This window comes from Varanus komodoensis, unplaced genomic scaffold (genome assembly GCF_004798865.1).
Source record: "Varanus komodoensis strain SLA01 unplaced genomic scaffold, ASM479886v1 scaffold25, whole genome shotgun sequence".
Taxonomy (NCBI): domain Eukaryota; kingdom Metazoa; phylum Chordata; class Lepidosauria; order Squamata; family Varanidae; genus Varanus; species Varanus komodoensis.
Window position 1 is genome coordinate 6,453,315 of NW_025335661.1, and position 25,962 is coordinate 6,479,276.

The 25,962-nt window shown below is 38.5% G+C and overlaps 1 protein-coding gene across 3 annotated transcripts in view; it reads left to right on the forward strand.

The window, feature by feature from the left end:
* The window catches only part of ACSL3 (acyl-CoA synthetase long chain family member 3), a 53,097-nt gene that overhangs the window by 991 nt on the left and 26,144 nt on the right, over positions 1-25,962 (forward strand). The window contains exons 2-6 of one of the 3 annotated variants that reach the window (XM_044432761.1): positions 13,935-14,036; positions 15,573-15,632; positions 16,106-16,187; positions 16,822-17,244; positions 22,358-22,535. In XM_044432761.1, the coding sequence (XP_044288696.1) occupies positions 16,885-17,244; positions 22,358-22,535 (538 nt within the window). In that variant the 5' untranslated portion in view covers positions 13,935-14,036; positions 15,573-15,632; positions 16,106-16,187; positions 16,822-16,884. Of the gene's footprint in view, positions 1-3,766; positions 3,834-13,934; positions 14,037-15,572; positions 15,633-16,105; positions 16,188-16,821; positions 17,245-22,357; positions 22,536-25,962 lie in introns of all 3 variants that reach the window. The other 2 variants (XM_044432759.1, XM_044432758.1) reach the window with 2 other exon arrangements.

Consider the following 25,962-nt stretch of genomic DNA (forward strand, 5'->3'; position numbering starts at 1 on the left):
TATGCATGTTCATTAATACAAGCTGGTGTGTATTAATAACATGTCACCCAATCGTGTAGATTACACTAGAGCATACTTTAGGAAATGTATGGTGTTATAGGGACTGGCAAATGTCATTACAAGATGTTGAAGGTTTGAGGCTACAGCATAATCTTATAGGCAGTATAGTGTTCATCTGTCTTCAGTGTGGGTGACTGTAAATTGGGATGGGTAAATGTTTTGTTTGGCTTAATGTTGGGAACCCAAGAAACTGAACGGAAATAAGCTCAAAAGATTCACCTATCTCTAGTTGTAAACTGATTGTTTATAAAATCAGTTTCAGGTTGCAACAACATGTGGAACTGTGGAGTCATCTTCATGGCCTTTTGATTTCTTTTTCTGATTCTAAAGAAGTGAGCTCACTTCTTTAGGAAAGACATACAATTGTGTTAATCTGGAGAATAAGACATTCAACCAACCAATCATTATAGGCATCCCAAATACTCTGGGGCTTAAAAACTTGTTTTGAAAAGGTATCAGAAAGAAATTTAGAATGATAATTGAAACTAGAGGAAATGACTTGTGTTTCTATTCAGCCTGGCAGATGCAATATGCATTAAGTCTTGATCAGCAATGTGAAGGCCAATGTCTGGCATACAAATATTTATTTATTTATTTGACTTGTATGCTTCCGACATGCTATTAGGCAGTTTGATTCCAGTGTTGGCATCAGAGTACACCATGTTTTGTGATAATCATTAATTAAACTGGCTTGAAATCACACCAGGTTAAATTCAAGTTTATTGTAAAGCTTTATTATTGGAAGTCCCTTCAGAATTTAGTTGCAAGTCATCTCTGTGTTCTTCATGCTGCATTTCATTTTCGGGAAATCTTTTTGACATTGATCATTTCAACATCCTTATATAGATTCTGAAGTAATGAGATTTCAGAACATAATTATAGTAGGTTTTGATTTGGTCATGTTTAAATTTAGTTTTGACTACAATACAAATAACTACCTGATGTCAAGCTTCTTCTTCACAATAAAGAAGATTGAAGCTTAAAAAGAAAATTAAATTTTGGATTATTGTTTTCAGCAGTGCTGTAAACAACCCAGAGAGCTTTAGCTGTGGGATGGTATAGAAATGAAATAAATAAAGCCCCAGGGAAGTTAAAAGAATGACATTATAGAATTAACACACAACTATGCTACTGCTTTCTTTTGTTGCTAGGAAAAGAAAGATAGGGAGCTTTTACAAAATGGCCTTAATCCCGCCTGGTCTTCCGGTGTGTGCTGTAGGGTTCCAGTACACATGTAGAACTTTTCATAATCAGCACTTGCTCTGTTTCCATCACAGCTAGGAAGCACTCTACAGCAACTGTTGAGATATGCAGTGAGTGTTCCTTGCTGTGGAATAAAATGGAATAGCTCCTGGTTATGTAGAGATCACAGTAGGCAATACTACCCTGCAGCACTTTAGATATGACAGGGTAAATATTGCAGCTTGTGGACAAACAGGAAAGAACACTTGCCATATTAGTACAGTGTCTATAGAGTTCCAAAGCAATAAATGAAATGATAGGAAGAGTGTTACTAGTAGTATATTACTGGTGATAAGAGAGACATTTGTGAGTATGTTCTTCCTTACTAGAATTCACACTAGAAGTGATTGAATAAATGAAACCATCCTTATTCGCAAATTGAGACTTTAACTGGAGGTGCCTTATGCTACATACAAAGGTCAGTCATTAATAGGATTAATTAGTCATTAATGGGATGTCATTAATAGGATGTGGACACCTTCCCATCATGGAAACATGCTTCCATAAATCTCAGAAATTTGCAAACACTTGTTCCAACCCATAGTCCTATATTGGCTGCAATTTACACAAAGAGGCCATATATTGTTTGTGCTGGACTTCTTCACTTGAATGTGGTAGAGAAGCCTTTGCCTTTAGAAGAGCTCCATCAGTGGATTGCAGAAGTTTTCAGAATTGGAGCAGTAATTATAACAAAGGACTGGATATAGACTTAGCTCATGACTAACTTAAATCTCATTGGTTCAATGGATCCACTTTTAAGTGTACCTAAGTCTGATTCCAATATTTCCAACTTTCTGCCTTGCCAACAGGATTCTGTTTGCAGAAAAACGCAAGTACAATTCAGGGGATTCTGGAAATTAGTTACAGTACATATTGACTTGGATGGAAACAACACCTTAGTTTAACATTGTATTAAACTTGGTCTTTTATGATACCGTCTTGTCTGACACAGCAGCAAGGAGTGGAAGTTTTCACTTGTATTCCCATTAACATAGAGTTCAGTGCAATGTCCAAACCCCAAACTGTGATTACTCTTTTAACTATTGTTTATAGAAACACACCAACTCCATAAACTGAGTTGGAAGTTGGATTATTTCAGTAGAGCAGTGTTAAAAGGCTAGACAGAGTTTGTCCAGACATAACTATGTGGCTTCAATTGGATGCAAAAGCTTCCAATCTTGTTGCAGTCATGCCAAAAGGGAGGGAGCAGTACACAAACATGATTCTCAGATGTGTTTCATTCATTTCATGTGGGGAACTGCAGGCATGTTTGTCCTCATTGTTGCCCCACATGACCCTTTGAGCTACTGCAGAACCTTCCAGCACTCCCCTCTGACTATGCACTGTAGTGGGAGGCCATTGGTAATGGACAAGCTCCTTTTCAGGAAAACTTGGCCTCTCTTGTTGACCTTCTCATAGAGGAACCTGATAGGCTTCTTAAGATTTTCAGGGTTTCACTGGCTTATAAGACAAGGTGTGTGCTGCATTGTAAGTGTACACTTACACAGTAGGACACTTACTGGAGAATTGAGACTGACTAGAGATTCGTCCTATAGTCAGTTTGCCACCATTTCTATAGATGGTGACAAACATAATATGCAGTAAATACATGTTTAAACTGTAAAATTTTCTTTTTGTTGGTATTTTTATATTGCTTTGCTAATATTCCTAGGTGAACTTAGAGTCTGTGTTGCTTGTCTTAAAATAATTAAGTAGAGGAAGGCTGGACACGCTCCAGTGGAGCACAGCTCAGGGAACCAAGGTTCCATTTGGATGCCAGGAAGCACTTCCTGACAGTTAGGACCCCGAGGGTATGGAATGGGCTTCCACGGGAGGTTGTTGAGGCCCCATTGGTGAGGGTGTTCAAAGATAGGCTGGACATGCACATGGTGGGCATGTCGTGACCAGAGCTGGCTGGAACCGGGGGTCTGACTAGATGGCCCAAGAGACCCCTTCTAACTTGCTATGTTTCTATGTTTCTAAGTAGCAATTAAGATACTATTTTAAAATGCAGTTTTATCTTTGAAAAACTATTCTTGTAGTAGTGTCTTTTTAGCATTTCCTTACTTCCAGAGAAACTATAAAACACATTGCTCCTAGATGGTGAAGTAGAAATAAAAATAGATGTGATTTTTTAAATGAATGAAACGTGGTCCCATGAGAAAATCTCTCCTGAATTTGTCCAAAAAATCTCAGCAAAGTTTCTGTTTTCATATCACTAAATAGGATGCATGAAACTGGAATTTGTATAGGCGTCTGGTCATATGGTTGTATTTTTTTTGTATTCTGTGCTCCATAGTATATCAAAACTATGCAAATCAGTCTTCTCTGGTCTGATAGCCCAGTGCTGTGCTAGAATTTACCTAATATAAATGACTGGTGAATCTACATATCCTGGTCTGAAGAAAACTGGGTTTCTAATGTAAAAACATTAATAACATTGCCATGTTTATTTGGATCCTAGACCACATTTTCTGGTGCCTAATGGTCATGAAGGTTCAGAGTCTGATGAACTAACTGAATCCTTAAAGGTGGGATACTTTGCTTTACCAACATTAAACATATTGTTTGGAGTGTTGATTATTGACAAAAAGGAACATGCACACTCACCTGGTTCACATGACAGCCTAACATTGGCAGCAAACCAAGGTTGGTTGTTGTGTCATCTGAACCCAGTCATTTTTATTCACTGGCTTGTTTTATTGTGTAATTGGCTTGCTTGTTTTCAGACAAGCTACCCTGTTGTAGGGTTTGCTTGACCCACCAAGGGTTGTGATATAAAATGTATCTGGACAACTGATCCCATCATGGGTAAAGTCCACTGGTTAACAACCCTTTTGTCAAGAATAGCAAAAACCCATTGCTGCCCTTTCAGAGTTCATCCTATCCACCACCAGGGCCAGCCTTTTCATAAGTGCCAAAGTGGCTGGCACTGACTTACTGCTCTCTCAGGTGGGACCCAAAGCAGTTTTTGGTTCCCAGTAGTTTTTTGTACTTCAGACTCCCCAGACTCCCCTTTTGCAAACCCCACTTTGACAGCCCCTGACAGTCCCTACAAAATGCCCAAGTGACACCTTAGAGCAGCTGGCAATGGCTATCTAATTTGTTTATGCGGGGGCACACATTCAATTTGTACGCAGATTTGTATCATTGTCACAGTCAGTGTTACTATTATTTAATTAGCCACATGTGTACAGCAGTGGATGTTTACAGTTGCATCTTTGTGGGACCATGAAGCCTTGGCTGGGGCAATGTTCTGGGGACAGGGTACCCTCTGCTAAGATGAAACAGCTGTGTATCTTGGACATTGTACCAAAGAGCTTAAACTACAATTTCCTCCCTTTAGTTTATCTTGACAGCTTTCTTGTGCAAAGAGGGTAGTGTTTTACACCACCATCATACCAAGATCATCATCTTTTTTAAAGTAATCTTGACAGTTCTCAGGGGGTACACATTTTGCCTTTTTTTGGTGAGACTCTATTTGGAAAAAAAATGCAAAAGCACATTCTTAAACTTTTTCTTAAGCAGCTAGCTATCAATGCTCTGCATCTCTTTAAAAAGGGATTTTGCCAATGCTAGATGGTGTTTTTGACTGGAATATACTGTATATAGCCATATGTTCCAATCCAAAACCATGTACAGTGGTACCTTGGCTCAAGAACTTAATCCATTTCAGGACTCTGGTCGTGACCCAAATTGGTCATGAGCCAAGTTAAATTTCCCCATAAGGTTCAATGTAAATAAGGTTAATCGGTTCTGTAACTATTTTTTTAATCAGAAAAATGTGAAGCAAAGTGACAACCGACAACAAAGATCGTGACCATCTCCCCGCCCCCCAGCCTGACTGCGATCATGCCCGTCATCCCTGCATGCGCCCATCATCCCTGCACGCGCATGTCATCCTGGCATGCTGGTGGGGAGAGAGACAGGAGTGAACATGGGTGCGTTGGGGGGGAAAGACGGTGTGAACGCGGGTGCGCTCGGTGGGGGGGGGGAATGGGGGGGTTCTTGCTTGGGGCCGCCGTTTTACCCCGGGGGGAAAAAGGGGGCCCCTCTGGCCCCCCCCCCCCCCCCCCCCAGTCCCAGCACGATCACGGCCATCTCCCCACTTGGGAGAGGGTGGGGAGATGGCTGCAATCTTGGTTGCCACCCAATACAGAGTTCTCTGAATCAAAATTTTTATGAAACTTTTGTTTGCAACCTGATTTGGCCGTGAACTGAGGCGTTCGTGAGCTGAGGTACCACTGTATTGCCCTGTTAAAGCTCCTTTAAATATATCCCAGTGTTCTGACAACTGGCTAATTGTCAATATTCCTTTTCCCCAGAAAAAAGGATGCACTTTTGTATTTTCCTGAGCAGCTCAAGTTTTGGGAATGAGTGCAAAATGTGCACCAACCTGAATACTCAAGGTGTTTTAAAAACAAGTTGAGGGTCTTGCTGCAAGGGACACCACCTCCTTCTCACAAGAAAATGTCACTTGCATTTTTGATTTCTCTTAAGAGTTAGCCTTTTTGCAGCTTTCAAGAGAAACCAAAGGGGGGCTTTAAACACATGCACAGACTTTACAGCATATGTAAATTAGTATATGTAAATTTATGCATTTTCTTGGGGGTGGAACCCTTGATATTTTCAGTACCTAGCATCACCCCAGTCTCTAGGGCAGCAAGCCACTGCTGTACCTTAGCATTGCTCCAACCAAGGCTTCAAATTCCCAGAGCTGTGCAAGACCCACAAAATGTTTTTAAAAACATTAGGAATGTATTTGTACACAGTTAATGTGCAAAAAGAAAAAACAATTGCTGGCCACTGCCAGTTCCTCCATGGTCTCACTTAGGCACATTGAAGGGGTGTCAGTGGCTGTTAAAATGGGGATTGTGAAATTAGGCTTTCAAGCTGGCTTTCTCTGTGAAAAGGTTAATGTGCAGTAACACTGGAGAGAGCTGAAATTGGCTCTTGATTGCAGTGGAAAGGGATGCCACCTGCAAGATTAAGAGGAAGGGAGAGAGTTAGCTGGTTACAGTGGGCCTGGTGTTCCATTGCAAAACCACCAACCTACCCTGACTTTTTGCCAGGATATCTTTTTGCCAGGAAGTGCAAGCTTACCCACTGTGCATTCTATTCTAGCTTATCTTTACTTTTTAATAATGCTATGCATATGGATTGAATGAATGTTAATTGTATCTGTACTTTCCAACAAGACACATTCCTGTAAGTTTTTCAGTAGAAGCATTGTACTTGGCTAATAAGGGAAGGGGTACCCAAATTACAGTGTTCTATGAATCAGCTGCCAAAATTGGCATGAAAGAGGGATTGGTGGGGGTTGAAGAGAAGTCTTGACTTAAAAGGAAAAAGGCTTTGCCCTCTGCATCTTGGTATTAAACCTAAGGTTTTGCTCTCACTGAGGTGATAAACTGGTATTTGAACTGAAGGTGGAGCTGGCATGATAGAATGCTTCCCTGTATTAAATTATTTGCATAGAACAGTAGTAATGAGAGAAAGGTTCTAGCCTAGCTTCTCCTTGATAAACTTTAGTGGGGCATTGTTGTTCGGGGAACATTCATTCATTCATTCATTCATTCATTCATGTTAACACCACTCACGGCCTGAAACAGTGTAACACAGATGCAGATTTAGCACCTTGGTAAGCACCAGGTGCCTAGTCTCAGTTAGACTTATCTCATCATTTCTTCAGTTTGCTCTGCATCTGAGGCATTGCATTTAGGTAACAAGAGCTGGTGACTATAGTCTTTTGTTTTTCCAATTAATCTGAGTCAGTTTAGTAACAATGATGCTCTTAATCTGAAGACAAGGTACATCTAGTATATCTAGAGTAAGGTATGTTATCTGTGTCTGTTGATGAAGCTTGAAAGGCTTAGTAATGCTTTCATGTTGACTTTTAACCATACATATATGTTGTAAAACCTAAGACATTTATTGTGTTCTTAACTAGATGAATGAATCTAGTGGGAATTACAAGAGACAACCGTTTTTGGAGCTGCATGCCATGTTACAGCAGACATAGACTCCCTGCTTTTCCACTACACATTGATGACAACATTTGGTAAAGTTTGAAAGTTGTTCATCTGTCTGGAAATGCATGGCAAATACTTTCCAGGAGCTACAATTAACTGACATATCTAGGTAATAAGGATTTACTGTATCAACTCAGTTGTGTAGGAATGCAGTGGAAACATAGGGACCCACTTCTAGTGTGATTTCTGGTGTGAAGCAGTCTCAGTAAACCATTATAATGTTTTTTAGAGTTTTCATTTAGGCTTGTCCTTTCTCTTAATCTGTAAAACCTGTGAGCTTAAAATGGTTCAGTGTAAAATCATGTTTGTGCCACTGTGAATTTGCTGCAGGCTATCTCTTTCCCATAGTAAGGTTAGTCTCCTTCACCTCCTGATTTGTGGCTAGTTTAGATAGCTGGGATGTCTGAATTGTACAATTTAAGGATTGCATGGAGAGTTTTACTCTCTAAAGCTCAAGCTTTTTTCCCTTGCTGCTACTAGATAATTTCTCCCCCTGTAGTGTTGAGTATCAGGGTCCTCAGTATTGAAGAATACACTAAATACCCAAAATATACTTTCAGTGTGCCTGGATTATGGAAGATAGTTCTCCCTAGCCAGTTTACTTGATTCCTTTGATAGTGATATACCAGAAAAGCTGTGTAAACCACTTAACTAGTTAAGTGGTGTCTTCTTTACTGCTTCCTGCAATTCTGTAAAAAGTCATATACTGTGATTGCCTTAGATGAATAGTAAGTGAGGTGTCATCAAAAGGTAAATTACCAGACAGTCAATATAGTTGGTATTCTGTGGTGCATGTATCTGCACTGACATTACTTGGATTTTTGGTTGACTCAGCTCAATGTATAGAAGAACCAGAGAAAGTACAAGAAATGCACCCAAATGATCAAGACACTGCCAGAGTTTCACTGTCAGATTAAAGATGCAGCTCAGTGATGCATGGAATGAACGAGTATTCCCATACATAAAATGGCTCTCATAACATCAAATTTAAAGGAGGAATCACATATTTGTGCATATTCAATCATGAGATTCCTACCTTTTCAGAGGATACTTTTGCTAATCAGCATTTCTTCTGTTAGTCCTTAATATCTATCATCTTGCTGCTCTTGTAAAATCACCTGTGGTCATTTCATTAGGAATTTCTTTCTAAAGTGAGCAGTGCTGGGGTTCAAGTCTTCCAAGAAGTCATAGTTTCTTGCATTGGAAGATGTTCTCCTAATCTCACAAATTGCAGTGCATACTATTGAAGATAAGGAAAAACACCCTGCATATGCTTACTATGAGACACATAGCTATACTAGTTTGTTCCAAATTAGGTGCTTGATTGTGCCATTGCTTTATATATTCTTGGGGCCAAAGCCTTGCATTGAAAATAGGGATAGAGCCAGTATTAAGCCACAGAGCTGGTCAACCATGCTCCGCTGAATAGACTACCTGGTCCTATGTGCCTTCAATTCTATCAGGCAACAGTTCCATGGGTAAAACTTTCCCATTTTGCAATTGAATAATTGCAATTGAATAATAGGAAAAGCTTCAGTGATGGAGTGTCTGATGAAATTAAGTTGGAGAAGTCACAGAGGTAAGGATATTACTGGTAGTTTACCATTAACAAACCGTAGAATTTCACCCTTACAAATGGTAATAACTGAATTTTTGTCATGCAACTGTAGTTTAGCTTTATTTGCTATAACATTTGAATATAACATCTACTGAAAAGTAAAATTAACATACAGTAGACCATTATTGCCATATTTTAATAATGTGAACATGCATTTGCCTGATAAAATTAATCTAGTCAGAATGTTTACATATCTTTAGAAAGCTACTTTAGAGTCTTAAATCTAAAAAAAAAGTTCTGTGTATTATAATACATTTAGGCTGTTGGTAGAGCTAAACTGGTAATTTCAACTGACTCCTTGTTTCTCTGAGGTAAGTAGTATTCTCTGCTATGCATGCAAGTATATTGACATAATAAAACACTTAAAAGTAAAACATACATCTTTTGTCATGTCTGTTTTTTTCCTTTAAGAGTTAGTATGATCACTTTCCTTTCACCCCTTCCTGGCTCTATTATTAGTACAATTTACCTCTGTACAATCCATTATTTATAAGGTCAGGGCTTTGGAGATACGAAGCAAGCAGTCGGGTTGTACTGATTGCAATACAGTAATATTTACTCCTCTTTACTTTTGCAGTTTTATTAGCAGAATACACTTAAAATAAAAGCAGTCATTATGTGATTTGTATATTGTATTCTTTAGAGCAGGGATGGGTAGCTTGGTACCTTCCAGATGTTTTGGACTACAATTTCCAGGAACCCTGAGCACCAGCATCTGTGGTAGTTCTGTAGTGTAAAATGTTTGGAAGCAATCAGCAGGTTGCCCAGGTTAGGCTTTGAGTGTTTGATTACCAATTCAGTTACTATGAATTGCATAGTAGAGTTCCATGGGACTTACCAATAATATGAGTCGTTAGTATTGCAGTTCTAAAGTTTGCATTGTATCATACAATGAGCAAAGGTGTCCGATGTTGGAGTATTTAATGACTGAAGAAAACTCCCCATATAACAGTGTGAAAGTGCAATCCACAGCTTAAATGCTATTTACTTGTCTTAAAAGTGGATTGCAACCTGAAACTAAGAATAAAGTTCCGTTTTTGTTTTATAGGTGAACACATTCTGAGATGTTATTCAAGTTAGTTTACAAGTGAATAAACACAAAAGAATTGCCGTTAAAAATAAGCAAAAGAAATCACATTTTGACAGCAGCATAAAAAGAGAACAAATTTAGTATAGTAGATACCCATTGTGAAAACAGACTCTAGGCTGTCCTAGAGGCTCCTTCGGTTACAATCCCATGCAAATATTAGTTATGCTAACTGCGGCAAGCTGGTTGTTGTAGGCTTTTTTGGGGGTGGGCTAAGTTTAGATAGAATTGAGCCCTTCGACTCCTGAATCGTTTGGAATTATTTGCAGTCTGCCGAAAAGTAACACCCCCCCCCCACAGGCTTTCTGCTTGGGCACGAAGGCTTCCTTCTGGGAATTCCAATGATGAAGGAATGCTTCTTTCCACCCGAGAAGCAGCGACGCACCTTTTCGACGTAAAAAACGCCGGCCGCAAGGTCGCCGCGCAAGCCTCGCCTAACTTTTCCCACCACGCAATGCAGCGGGATGCGTTGGCGAGCCCAGCTTTAGGTTCCTGCGCGGTGGCGGTGCGGGGAGGCTTGTGCAAGCCAGTGCCTTCCGCGTGGGGAAAGAGCAACCGGCCTTTTTTTCCCCCCTGGGTCACAGGTGGGAGGGGTGGAGGGAAGAAGCCCGGTGTAGAACCGCGTCACAAAGCGGATTTGTTTCCAGGGCAACGCCGTCGCTGTGGCTTCTCGAGTTGAAGAAGCGGATGGCAGCGGGTTTGCTTAGAACGCCTAGCGGGTGGGGCTTGGCTGGTGGGTGGGAGGGGCAGGGTGAAGTCTGGCTGCCCTCCCGCCCACCAGGGGACCGCAAGGTAAGGCTTGCCCATAAGCTGAAAGAAGCTTTTCAAAAAGTGTCATCCGGGATCCGACGCCAGCAAAGATGGCTAGCGAGCATCACGCGGCAGCCTCTTCCCCAACATGGTAGCATTCTTCCCGGAGCAATAGGTATGGGGCGCAATCGTGTGCGTATTTGCGCAGCAAAAAAGTGCTACGACTTAAATTGGTTAGAAACAGGAACAGAATCAAGACTCCTTTTTCACCTAAATAAGCAGAGGATTCCGTCCGTAGGTGCTGCAGATTCCGAGTAAATGCACAGTGACGTGAGTTCTTTATTGAAACCGAACAGCAGAGGGCGGTTCTCTAAGAATGTAGCTCGTTTTTAAAGGAAGATGTGTCTCCGCATGAGCTATCCTCTGAGAATGGCTTTAAACGTCATCTTGAATCGTGTGTCAAGGCGGTGAGCCACAAATGCAGCGGATCTAGATTCTAGTTCATACTGAAGAAATAACCTGGAGGCTCTTTACCTCCATTATAATTTTATATCAAATTCTGCTCCAAACATGTTTTCCTGAAACATAACCTCATGCAGTTTTAACACTTTCCCCATGAACTGAATGATGCTGAAAGCTTTTCAATAAGCTGGAATATCAGGTTTTTTTCTCCAGTGCTAAGTAGCAGACAATCAAAGCTACAATTCTGGATACACTCACTTGAAGTCACTGCAGGTAAAATAGGTAGTAAGCATGTGCTTGGGTGAACATCATTTCTCTGTACTGTGTCTACCAGAACCTGATTTCCTGATGTATATAGTTAGTTGGGAGTACACAAGTGGTTTGCTGCCTAGTTGGAGTAACTGAACTGTGTTCTGAGAGTGACTGTTGGGTATTTTTCTATGCAGTAAAGCTCTGAAGTGTAACTGAATAGTGCACAAATCTGAATCTTATGCTGGTGGTAAACTTAACACACAAGGTATAAGCAGATGTAGACCAAATTTGGATTGATAGTGGAGTTGGATTGATTTGTTACCATGTACCTTCTGTTCTGCTCTGTTTAAAAGGCTTAACACAAGTGAACACCCATTCTTATATAATATTGCCACAACCCTGTTAGTTGCATTAGGTTGACATTAAGCTGCAATATTTGTTTTTAACCCTGTCCCCCAAACAAGAAAATGTGTAGTTCTAATGATAATTCATTATGTGTTAACAGTGCTTCAGAGACTTTGCTGATTGGTAATGTTTATATTAAAGAATAGTATTAAAGTATAGGTCACAGTGCTCCTTTGTTTAGTTTGCAGCATATGCTTACTGTGCCTGCTTTTCATATTCTATCTATATACAGCGTTAATCTAAATTTTAAGAATTGAAAACTATAGCTGTTGTCCTTCTAGTTCATGAATTGGCAATTTGAGGGTTAAAAGACTTAGAGGGCTGCAGTTCCCATCAGCTCTCACCATTTATTATATTGCCTATGGTTGATAGGAGTTGTGGGCCAAAACATCTGGAAGGCCTCAAGTTGCCCACTTTCGATTAGTGTCATGATGTGCATTTTAGGAATACGGCTGAGGAGAATAGTTTAAGCACAGTGTGCAAACCTAAGTGCTTATTTATATTTAACCTGAAATAAATGGAATTCATTGTAATGAAATACGTTTAGCATTCTGTTTTCAATACTAGCCAGCAAGTTGCCACTTAAAGCTTACAGATCTGCCACAAATAGCCCCTATTGTCTGTTCCCAAATGTGTGTACTCAGAAGTATATTGCCTTTAACAATAGGAAATTTTTTTAGCTGTTGCCTATAGCTATTGATAGATGTGTTTAATATCTCCCATTAATTTGTCCAGTCAATTTAAACCCATCTAACAGTTTAATCCTATGTGACATTGAATTGTGACAGTGAATTCACTTGTGAATTGCATACAATTCATGAGTTAAAAATCTGCTGCTGTGATCTTTAGTTAGCTGAATTGATGCTAATCTGTGTGCTTATAAAAATATAAGTCATACACCTCTAAATCATGGCAAAGATATCTTACAACAATAAAAATAATAATAGTTGAATTAATTCAAATCACATTTTGTTTTACATTTTGATAACTTCAATAAGGTTTCTTATATTCTTTAAATCTACTTATTTTATGTCATGTTAAGACAAAGAAGGGGAGAGTTGATTCTAATTTGTATAATTAAGAGCATTTCCATATACCTGTTTGTCTTTTTAAAATAAAGTTGGCTAGCTTTTGAGTTTCTATTCTGTTTTATAAATGCATATTACTTGCTTAACTACCTTGCCCTCAAAGTGACTTCCAACTCAAAATAAAAAATGGAATATTATTGGAGTATAAGAAACTAATTGATTAAAGTGGCAATTCTAAGCTAGAATTGTGTGTGCCTGAAAAGAGAAAAGCAAAAGAAAAGATTTTTTTCCTTGTTTCTGGGGTGGGGAGAAACTGATCCCCCCTCCAGATTTTTTTTCTAGGCCTTTACATCTTTATTCTAAGCATGCATAACCACTAAAAATGAATGTCCATCAGTTATCCCAAGCTGTTCTCAAGCTCAGAAAATGCTATTCTGAGGAAGAGAGTCTTCTGAAAGCAGAGAGGGGATCTAAGGGGTTTCTATAAGGAGAATGCTACCACCAAGAGCTTCCTGAACCTGGTACTTTCTTGATGAACTTGAGATGTTATGGATGCATGAAAGGGCTCAGTGAATGACCGTAAGGCACACACACAGGGATGTAAACTCAGGCAAGCACTGTCAGATGTACATCATATGCCAGATTTGGTGGCTGCTACATGTCCAGTGTTGCAGAAATAGGCCTTTAGTTTGCAATCAGTATGAAACATACTTTGCTTAGTCAGAGATGTTAGAGAGTTCTTTAAAAAAAAAATTCTTGTGAGCCTCCGTGAGTGCTATGTGAGTAGTTTACAAATCTAAAAATGAAATTAAACATGAAGCAGTGGACTGAGGTATATTCTTCTTGGACTAACAAACCTGTATTTATTTTGTACATGCATAAATAATGCAGCTTGGAAAGTGCAGGTATGTTTTTATATCTGCTTAGGTAAAAGTGCAGCAATTCATGGTGTGATATTTTTAACAGATGCTTTATTTGTTTCAATTTTTCATCTTTAGATTTCTTCAGCCTTGCCTGTGACAAATCCAGTTGAGACTCAAGTGTCTGGAAACTTCTGTCCCATTGGTACCATCCGCAACAACGATGAGAAGTCATTTAAGGTTTTTGTTTTTTTTACTTGACACTTTGTACTTTATTCTAGTTGCATTGTTTGTCACAAGATTATCAGATCAGGCGCAAAACACTTTTTTTCTTGGTCTTTTCCCTTTTCTGAATGAACAAACAGAACTCTGAAAGTAATAGGTGAAAGAATAAATTATATTGCATAATAGGGATCAACTCTAGCAGTAGGCAGAACATTTCCTGGATTAAATTCCCTTGTTAAAGTTATTTGACTTTTGATTTATTTAAATTCTAACACAAGTTCATTTTTGTTTCAACTTTAGTTGAAGTAAGTATTTAGGGCTGCAAGTGTACTTAATATGATTGTGGGTCAGATATCATGAAGTTTTGAAATAATGTAGCTAGCATAGTTTTTAAAAAATGTAATAGCATGGATTACTTAATTAAAGGAAAGATTATTTTGATCACCTCCAAGAATAATTAAAAGAAAATAAAGTCAAGTCATGCACCTCATAGTATTAGGGGTTCAGTTTAGGGAGGAAGAAACACCCCTTTTACATAATATTCCAGGCCACCAATGAGTACCTCTTTTATACTTTATAACAGCTAATTAGGGGTTCAGTCAGAAGTATTTTGAAAGTTTCTATAAATTTTGTCCCATGGAACTGAAGCCTGAAATGTCATCTGTAGTTAGCATTTTAATTTTTTTAATTTTGTATTTCATTTTATTTGGACACAGACGCATACAACTTGTGTTCTAGTGGCTTACCCTTTTAAGAATTCAGAAGTAGAAACTTCAGGGAAACTTCAGCATTGCATTAAAATATATCTGTTGCTCTTTTAATGCCAAGGATATCCACAGCTCAAATAGATGGGAACAAACATTACAAAAATGAGACTGGGAGGATTCATAAAGCAGGATGTTTACACTTCTCCATATGAACTACTGTTGCAGCGATGAACTGCCTACATCCCTTAGCCTGATTTCAAAATCCCTTTGCAAATAATCAATTCTGGCAAAAATTATCTTCCCTCCCTTCATAGCCTGGTGGGCGGGGAGGCTGGACAGGTGAGAAAGGAAGGGGGTAGCTCTGCTCAGCACAGGCATACAGCCTGACTGGCTACTCCTAAGAACATCTGACCCTATACAGTCCTAAATCATAGATTAGCAGTACGTTTATTTCTACCAGATTGTCATTTGAAATGTAGAATATCACCATAACTACTAGACATGTGTGTTGCTGAATGACCAGAAGTGTAGTCTAGTGCTGGAAACAAGAATTATGTGTCTTTGTTCAAATATTCTGAAAATCCTTTGATTTAAAATTTGGTGTTGATTTGCTATTTAGCAAATTGGCTCAGTTTTTTGGGTTTTTTTTTCTTTTTAGCCTTAATTGTCTACTACAAGATTACAGTATAAAAATTGTGATTAACGTTTCTGTATTTGCACTGCATACTCGAGGGAATAATTGAGCATATTGTCAGCCAATTTTTTTATATTGCCCTTTTTAAAATAGTGCCTTTTTAAAGAGAAAGAATCCCTGATCGATTTTATGCATTTGTTCATGTTTAAGGTAGCAGAAGACTGTTGCTGCTCAATTTCACAAGACTCAATTCCTGTCTGAAATAACGTGGTGAAGTCACTGCTACTCAGTTGAACTGATGCACTGAAATTGTATGAATAGAATGGGACTGATGAAGTGTTTTGTGTCAAAGCTTGCATATGCCATTGTAGTCTGTAGACTCCAGCCACAAACCAAAGATGCTAGACAGTCATAGGTTCATAACTTCATTGCCTAATGGTGTCTAACAGTCCTCAAGCTACTTCAGAACACATGCAGAAAGTTTGTTTGCATTTGCTAAGTACTGTTGTGGCTTCCTGGTGTAACTAGAATATTGTAGTAAAACTGATTTGTGTGTAACTTGAACAGTGTTTAGATTTTCAGTATCTTTTAATTGCAGAACTTCTGAAGAGTTTGTCAGCTTACAGTAAATTTCTTTCTAGCGTGAACATTTGGGAAGAGAAATGATTCCCTTCTATCAGATGGGTATTGAATTTTGAATTACCAATTTAAGAAATAGGCCTTTTCTCCTCACTTTCCTGCAGATACTGCAGAAGGTGTTGATACAAGTTCTGCCAGTGGATTAAACAGATGTTTAAAGGCTACATCATATAGCAAAATGGCTTGGTAAGCAAAGTGGACAAGTAAGGTGGTTCTTTATGATATTGAATAAGTTCTTCATGATTCTGGCACTGGATGTACCATTCATAGCTTTCTTTAGCTTATTCCATGGACACTTTCAAGGATGATTAGAGATTTTTCCACCTAATCATTATTAATAAAAACATGTGTGTGTCCTTTGGGTACTGCATAGTTTGTGTGTTTGCCCTTGGCCTAGACACCATCTGGGACACATGAGATACTATATATCCCTATTTGCACCTGTAGGCAGAGCAGCAAACATGGAAGAAAAGATCCTATTATAGAGGAAGCTGTATGTCAGCTCCTTTTTGGGGATTGTAACAATTATTTTGGTACTCTTGGCAACCATGCTTGATAACAGGTACCAAATCTAGTTCTAAGGGCTGTAGTGAGGTTTTTTCCCAGTCGTGATCTCTTAACTGAAGCTGCTGTGAAAAAACCTGTGGGCTTTATTCATGAAGGATGTGCTAAAGCATTTAACTTTCCCTATTCCTATTTGGCTTTACATTTAAATTTTATGAGAAGGAATTCTTTTTTTATGGAAGCAATGATATTTTTAGACTAAACATGTAAGTCAGTGCTATCAATATTTAATGGTATGTTTTCTTTTTTGTTTCAGGACTTTGGCAATCCTTATGTGATACACTTGTCATGCTGTTTGAGTAGCTTACAGACTTCAAAGATGGAAACAATGAAGCTAAAGCACAATATTAATCCATTTCTTCTTTATATTATAAACTTTGTAATTTTAGTATACACATGTATAACCTTTATTCCATGGTATTTATTTTCTGGATCAAGATATGCCATAGCCAAGTCAAAGCAGGTTAAAGCTAAGTCTGTGACTAACAAGCCAAGTAGTCCATACAGGTCTGTGAACAGTCTGCATTGCTTAGCATCTGTATTATATCCTGGGTGTGATACACTTGACAAAGCTTTCAAATATGCTAGAAGTAAATTTAAGGACAGAAAACTCCTGGGAACAAGAGAAATCTTGAAGGAAGAAGATGAAATCCAGCCATCAGGCAAAGTTTTTAAAAAGGTATGTTACTCCTTGGATTTAAAAACAAGGAAGAGTAGGGAGGTGGCTGAAAGTCTTATTATGTATATTATAGGATCATTTTATAGCAGGTTAAGAGTCTTAAGGAGTATAGGCAGTTTTTGTGTTGTTAGTGTATAACTTTATTAAGAGTATGTGGTGTCCTGTGGGAAGGTCTGTGTAGTCTGCCTTTTGAACTGAATGTTTCAGAAGACTTGGCTGCTCATCAGAAATTCTCAGAAGCATGTGTAGTCATAGTTTATTTCAACAAACAGTGGTTAAAATGCTTTTCCTAGTACCCTCCAAGCATGCCTTTCTTTTGGCAACCTGGAGACTCTAGGGTGAGGAATGTAAAAGTGGTGTACAAATGAGCAACTTGCAAAATGAAATTTTAGGTATATTTTAGATCCTTTCCATAATTAACCTAGAAGTTTGCTGTTTCTCAGACTTCTGGTTTGTTGTTCAAACACTCCGTGTCTCTTCTTTCTGTGGTAGCTATTGTGTAGGACAGTGGTTTTCAACCTTTCCACAACTGGGGACTGGCAAAAACAGGAAAACCACCTCAGGGACCATTGAGACGGAAACAAAATTCACTGAACACATAAATCATTATTCTGTTTCTTAGTGTCCAAATGAATTTTTGCTTCTGTTTTGACAGCATTATGAATAAGATACGTTCCTTTTCTTATTTTCTGGCCAAGCAATATGTTTTATCTTTGTTGTTTCTGACTAGCCAACCAGAAATACTAAGGATTTCATTGCTTAGTGTAACTCTACATGTTTTGAACAAAAGCCTCCTCCAGGACCTAATGCTATGAGCAAAACAGAAGACAACCTTTTAAGAATATTACTGATTTGGAAGCAACAAAAAGAAATACTTATATTAAAACATATAAGTTCACAAAGGGAACTTACTCTACAATGTAAAATACCAAAATACATTGAAAAGATATGCTGAAAGACCACACCAAACCATGACCCACCTGATAGTTTATTCTTTTAACTGTTTTAATAGTTTTTAATACGTTGTTACTTGTAAGCCACCTAGAAAGGCCCTTGGCAGTTACAGGTGGCATATAAATATGTGAATAAACAAACAAACCACTGTCTAAAAGCATCTAAATTGTTGAAACTCACAAATACTTACTTTGCAAGAAACTGCAGTAATTCCAAAAGTAGGGAGCTTATTTGCTCTCTAACCTTTACAAATCAAAAGGTATGAAACCTTTACAAATCAATTGAAGAAAACCAAACCGTTGTCTTATATACTCTGTATTATTTGCATGTTTAGTAAATAATACAGAGAATAAGGACAGGTCTATTTCATAACATGTAGGACCCAGTTAAAGATTTCTGTTAGCACTCAGCACATTTTTTCCTCTTTTCTGGTTTGTCTAATTGAGAGGCCATGTTTTCCTCCTAATTCCAAATTGTTCCTTTTAGCTGCTCAGTTAAAATCTTCTCTTTCTGTAAGATCACATAATCTGAATACAGAATGAAAAATTGCTTACATTCTGCTGATAAAATAACATTACGTAGATTAAGATGAGAAGCCTTTTATTTCCTCTCTGCTTGATCTTTACTGCTTGCTTGCTTGCTTGTTTCTATAACACCCTGTAGCCAAGGCTTTCTGGGCAGTTTGCAGCAGTTCATAATAAAATACCATTTAAAATTTCCAAAATGCAAACATTTGAAAACAAAAAACAGCTAAAACAACATATGATAGAAGGTAGATTTGTAAAATATCTGGGGCAGGTAGTGTCTCAAACTCTATTCAAATTCTTGAATATCCTTGTATGTCTTACAATTCTTAAGAAAACAGATTGAAATTCATGAATCAAATGTCATCTTTTGACTCCTTTATTCTCTTCCTGCATTCATTGTCCAGAAATCCACTGAACCCATGCATTGTACAAAGCAGCTTTTTAGGGAAACCCCGAACAAATATGCACTTATTTTTACAGCAATTTCCATAGGTCCTGTTGTGCTTGCCTTATCTATGGAACATTTTTATTGAAAGTTAAAACTGTGTGGAGCACTATGGTTTTCTGGTATGCACTTCTGTTTGGTGCAAAGTGAGGAAAAAGACCTTTTCGCTTATCTAATATACTTTCCCCCTGCCTGAGAACTTGGAGGAAAAGATGGATCAGTAGAAATGCTGAGCAACCAGAAATAATGGCTAGACAAAATTTGTAAGTCCCTGTTCCTGAACAGTGAGTGCTCATGATGCATAAATAAATAACTCCACCTTGTTTGCCCAGAGATTTTACTAAAAACAAGTTGTGACTGCTTATAAAGAGGTCTTTTCAGCACAGATTAAGATTTTATCTACTTAGTAAGTTTCTTTCTCAGCATAATTAGAGGAATGAATGATCAGCATTAGGGAACTTTGGACCATTATGTTATGCAAGTTATTAAACTACCAGGCTGCTGAGAAATGCAGGAACAGAACTGCTTGTTTTTACCAGAGGGTGGTTTTACCACACTTCTATTTTGAGAAGGGGAGAATAGATACCCTTTACATTTGCTACTGCCTAGTCTGATGTAGAAGGAACAGCCCAAATAACCCCAGCTTTCCTTCATTCACTGTATCTGACCCTCAGAGCTCCATGTTAGACTTAACATGATGATGGCTGCAGCTGGAAGAAGGAGTAATTTTCCATTGACACTTGGAAGATCCTATACCCAGTTTTAAACTGCTTATAATCTACCCAGGGAACACTGATTACTGGGTAAACTAAAACAAAACAAACAATTAGCATTACCACAAGCTTCAGAAATGATTAAATTTAAAATTTATTTAGGATGTTAACTACAGAAGTGCTCAGCATTTATATTTGATAAACCTTACCATTTTTCTGTTTTATGCTGGACACTGGGATCTTATTTTTGGATATGAATCTAATCATCTTCCATGATTTTCCTGTATACCCAACATGTTCATGATTTGTTGTTCTAGTAAGGTAAAATTCCAGTGAGCATTTGGAAGTATTATTTGCCACTTGATTAAAATTAGAGCAACCTGAGCAGGATCACATTGTGCACTAAGTATATTGAGCTGGAAGTAAATGAAGACACAGTTTGTAAAACTTATCTCCAATAAGTGTGCATAGGAATTCAGCTTTAGCAACCTGAAAGAAGCCATGGACTTGGTTTTCACATAATGGCTAATTTTGGGTTAAATAACCTGTAGTTAGCAGTGGCTGCACTGGAAGAGCACTCTGTTTCCTGGGTTTTTGTTGTTGTTGTTGTTTTGTTGTTGTTGAGATGTTTGAACCTGGTTCTTTGTGTTGTTTAGGATTAAACACCCCAGAGTTTTAATGCATCAGTCACCTTTATGGTTAAACAAACCATGAATTGCAGTTACATGCAAATCTGATCATACTGTAGTGTAATTTGTCATTGTCCATAGGAGCTTTGTATTTGTTGTTAAGTGCTGTAACAAGGAGTGCACACTAGAGAGCAGCATATATCCTTCAATACTCTTTCAAATGCTTACAGGGAGTATTGTTTGCTTTGTAGTGATCTGCAGTTTGTATAATGTAGTTTTAGGTGTGTCAGCTCTGTTGCTTCTGTTGCATCTCTGTGGAACCTTCAAGCAGCCCAATGTGGTTTAACTCTTTTAGAGTCACAGAAATTATTGCAAACTTTCATTTCTGGAATGAGGCAAGTTGGCAGAACTCTCTTTTGGGAGCTCAGCAGATATACTCCAGAAATGGTTTTTTTCCTACCTCTTTCAAGAATTTTTAGCATCCCATTGTGTTTTTTCCCACTAGGGCACGGACAGAATGGATACTGCCCAAAGTTTTTCATTTGTTTCATTTGTTTTTACATTAGAAATCTCTTTCTAATTGGATAATGTGGACAGTGTCCATGAATACTTAAGTCATGGCCTTTTTTAGTCTTTAAGACCCCAAAGACTCTTCATTGTTTTTGTTGCAATGGACTAGTGCAAGTACCCCTCTGAAACTTTCCAGTTTTGACAACAACAAACTCTTTGAGCTTATTTCTAAGTGTCCTGTTTATTTATTAGTAAATGGATGCAGGCTCACATGCTTGGGATAGGTATTTATTTGATACAGTAATGTCTTCAAGAAAATTTTAAAAAGTTGGTCAGATTTTGCTTGCCCTGCCTGAGTGAAACTGTGCCTGCTGACACCCCTGGGTACATGTGCACTGCTGTAGCCCCATGAAGGATGGGTTTGTGAACTCCATTCTCTTGAAGGAGGTCAGTCTACAACAATATGGGAGAGGGCAAGCTTAGAGCTTTGTCCCTTGGCTTCCTGATCTCTCCTGGCTTCAAACTGTATTGATTGTGAAATTGTGTGCTGCTTGAAAAGACTACCCTTAGAGGCTGAAAATATTAATAGAGGTTTACACTTATATTAATTTTAAATATAAAATAATTAATTTAAAACAGAAAATAATCTCTGGGTATGTGCCCCCAGGTTTCCTTTAAGACGCTTGCCATGTTTTACATGTCTAGGTTTCATAGTCTTGCTGCTGTGACACAGACACAAACACACTTTTCTGTTGTTATAGCTTTACTTTACTTACCCTTATATTCTTTGGAATTACAGCAATGAGATGGAATAGGATAGAGGAATCAGGACAGAAAACTGATTATATAGGCTGTGCATATCTGATAGTTTTAAAGAATAGTGTTAAGGCTGCAAAGTCAGCCTTGATCCATTCGATTCTGTGAGTAGCAAGGGAAATTCATCCATTTGAGAAATGGCGTACATTTCAAGAATTATTGAATAATCATTTTTAGTAGTATTGACAGATAGTATAGGTTATGTTTGTCTTTGTATAACCAAATAAATTATTATTTTTGACTAGGAACCCAAGAAACCATTTATTACTGTTCCTATAGTAGTAACTTCTTTATTATTGTACCATTACTTTGCTATCATTTAATTAGTATTTTATTTATGTAGGTTACTTTCAAATGCATTTTGTACAAAGGCAACTTGCTGCCCATGGACTTTGCAATCAGAATTTTGATAGAATTGAGAACCATGTGGTAAAAGAAGGAAGAGAAAGAATATTCATAAATTTGCTTGCACACATGTAGGGATAGTTTCTGCTTTTTAAATGTCTATATTTTTATCAGGTCATCCTTGGAGATTATCACTGGCTCACATATGATGAGGTTTTCAAGAAAGCTAAAACATTTGGAGATGGATTACTAGTGTTGGGCCAACAACCAAAGACCAATATTGCCATCTTCTGTGAAACCAGAGCAGAATGGATGATCGCTGCTCAAGCTTGCTTTATGAACAACTTCCAACGTAAGTCTTTTTTCTGGCAATCTTTTGTGCACTATGTAATATATGACCGGACTTTTCTAACCATCTTGTTCTGTAGAACAGCTGTCAAATTCACCTTTCCCAGCCTGGTGCCCTCCAGGCATTTTAGATGTCAACTTGCATCAGCCCCAGGCAGTAAATCTGATGGTGATACATGCAGGAAGTTGTAGGGCAGAGCATTCATTGGAGGGCACTAGGCTGGGGAAGGCTATATACTAATGTGACTATAATGGTTCTTCCCCAGCTCCTAGAGCAGAGGTGGGGAGACTTCAGGCATGTAGAGTCTCTTTTGTTCTTTTATGAGAGCCCTGGCATTCTTCAGCCAGAGGGTGGTGCAGAAGGCATACAACAGAATCAAAGCATTATGAGAGCCCAGGGATTTGGTCTGAATAAAAGAACTGAAATGAGCTCACAGTCCTTTCATGCAAACAACCACTTTTGATTAACCCAAGCTTTTTTCATTTCAGCATGATGATTTGGAAAGCAAGGAGTATGATTATTTTGTTGCTGTTATTGGGAGCCAGAAATGCTTGTTGATCCATTATAAATCACTCTGAGAACAGTAGACACAGGCTTAACTTCCCTCTACTTCTCTTCTAGGGTTTTCCTCTCACCAACATCTAGGTTGTTCTAGAATTGACTTACTTGTTCACTCTTTTTGTAGAGTATCCATAAAACAGGCAAATTGGCACAAAATTTTTCTGCTGTATTTTCTCTATGTTTCTTATGTCTATTTTGAAGCTTATGTCTAAAGTAGGAAAGCCAACTTTATTATTTATTGAATGAAAAGAAGTACAACGCCAGTAAGTATAGATCACCCCGTGCAACTCTTCTTTTTCTTCACCCCCACCCACTTCCAAAGCTATGTTCTTCAACAAGTGCTGTACTTTTGGATGCTGAACTATATTGCAATACCTGCCATACCATAACTATATTGCTAAAATATTTTTTCCATTTTCATTAACAGACAAATAATTTAAAGATTGTACAGTAGTAATCAGTTGTGGGTTTGGGATTTGGTTTGTCTTGTTTAAAGTAGACCAAACTGGGTAAAAAACATAAATATGGTGATGAAACATAATGACAAAAGAGAGAACAAGGAAATGGCCAGTATAAAGAAAATAAGCAGTTAAAGGGCTGAAAGAAATGATTTCAGGAAATGCAGAGCAAGTCCAGCAAGATGAATCCATTCTGCAGGGTCTGCATGGAGATCTTGAAAGCCCACTTCAGGTGGCCCTCTCTGGAGAAGCTGTTTTAGTATTTGATATGTGTGCACATAAGAATTAGACTTGGTAAAAACCCTGCTGCTCTGCTAGGAACTTAAAGAGGTCCTTGAAACAGCCCTTGGGCTTGGAGGGCTCCAGGACCACCTCCTTGGGGCCACCTTCTTCCCTGACTATGCTGCCCTGGCCGTTGCTGGATACCTTGGCCACCTGCCTACTGCTCTCCACCGTGGCCTTGATGGAGTGGGATGCCACAGTTCCATGTTGCAGGCTGCTGATGTGTAGCCACCAATGTTGGTCCAGCACCAGAGGGCTCAGCCTGTCTCCATGAGTGTGGTGTAGCTGTTGGGCGGTTCAGACCTGAACTTGTCAAAGGAAGATGAATATATCCAGGTCTAGCACTGCTGTTCTTCTCTGGCTACACAAGGAGGTTAGTGTGAAAAGGCAGAGTAGACACCAGGCACTCGTGAATTAATAGAATGAATTTGCTATTGATTGCCAACAGATCATTAAGCTCCAAGTGGTCTGTGTACCATTCCCAGTACTGGCATTCCTAGGTGACATCAAACAGGAAGTATTTCTCCCAGAAAGCTCTGACCAGCATTAGGTTTACCTTGGGGCTCAGTACTTTTATCATGTATGAGAAAAACATCCACTTTCTTAACGTTTTCATATGAAAATATGCAAACGCCCAGTAGGGGGGGGGAGAGAGAGAGATCAGCCCTGGCTCCACCATAAAGCTAAGAGTAAACCCTTGTTCTCCTTCCCGTAGCAGGTGAAAGAGTGGGGGATGACATCACAATGTAAAGAGACAGGGTAAGCAATGATGGGAAAAGCAGGGGCCACTTCAGACCTTATTAAAGGAGGGCCCCTTGTTGAGTGAAGGCTGTAGCTTTCATTCAGAATATACTGTAAGATTCCCAGCTAGTAATGCCTGCTTGCCTGCCTGCGCTTTTTCCAAGAGGCTAGAGTACAATGGCAATGAATCATATGTGTGAAGTACCATATGAGGTGTAGTGTGCAGCCAGTGTTGCAAATTCATTTCCAGGTCACCATGCAGGAGCAACATTTCAGCTGTGTTGATGAGAGACAGAAAAAATCCATAGAAGTCTGAGCAATTCTTACCTAAAACTGTATATGTACTTGTATCATGTCCGCTCACTAAAATGTGAATAGGAGCAATTGAATGAACAACTGCAGTGAAAAGAGCAAAGTTCATATACACCTGAAATTGTTCTTTTCAGAGAATAGTTTTGCAGAACTTGAAATTAGAATTTAAAAGAAAAATCAGTAAATCCCTGGTATTAAGAAGCTAAGGCAAATTGGCATAATAGGCCATTATAAGCAATTACAAAAAACACTTTGAGGATTTGGTCATTCTTCCTTGACAGATTATTATCGCTTTTCTGTGAACAATGGCAATGTTCCTGCTTTTTTAATTAATGCTGTATATTCTGAGGAAAATGGAACTGAACATTCAGAATCAAAATATCTCAATGAATGAGTCTTCGACAAGTAACCTGCATCTTTGTAAAATCCCCACAGGCTTTATCTGTAATGCTTTGCTACTTTTTAGTATGAATGGCTTGCTAAAAGCAATGCATAAGCCTGGATAATAGTCTCCTCCATTAGTAGCAAAACTGACTGCTGGTAGTAGTATCTGGTATTGTTTCCATCTTTCCGCATGATAGGATAAGAGAAAAATGGCAGGGATTCCCTTGTTAGCAGACTGTCTAGTGCCATTTGCAAGAACAGGGAAATAAGGTAGGATGTAAATAGTCAACCTGCAGCACCCACTTAGGGTTTTACTGTTTTGTCCTGACTAAATAAGGTCCTTTTGATGATGGTGGTGTCTGCTCTGGGGAAGCAGCAAGTCTGAGTATTTTTAATGTATGCATTTCACAGCACAGGCTTTAACTTACATCTCACTGACAAATGTGAAGGTGATCTCAGTACAGTTAGGTTTCACATTGTTTAGTGAATACAAGAAGATTTGTATTGTTGGGAAGGAAAAGACATGACAAGAAAAACGAAGCAGTATGTCTGCTGAGAATGTGTAAGACTACATTAAGCTACTTGTGGGGCAGTTGTCCCTTTGCATGTGTAGTTATATGCAGGGTTGATCTGTTATTTCAGTTCTGTTTCTCACTGCAGCTATTCTGGCTACATTTCTTTCAGCATTTAAC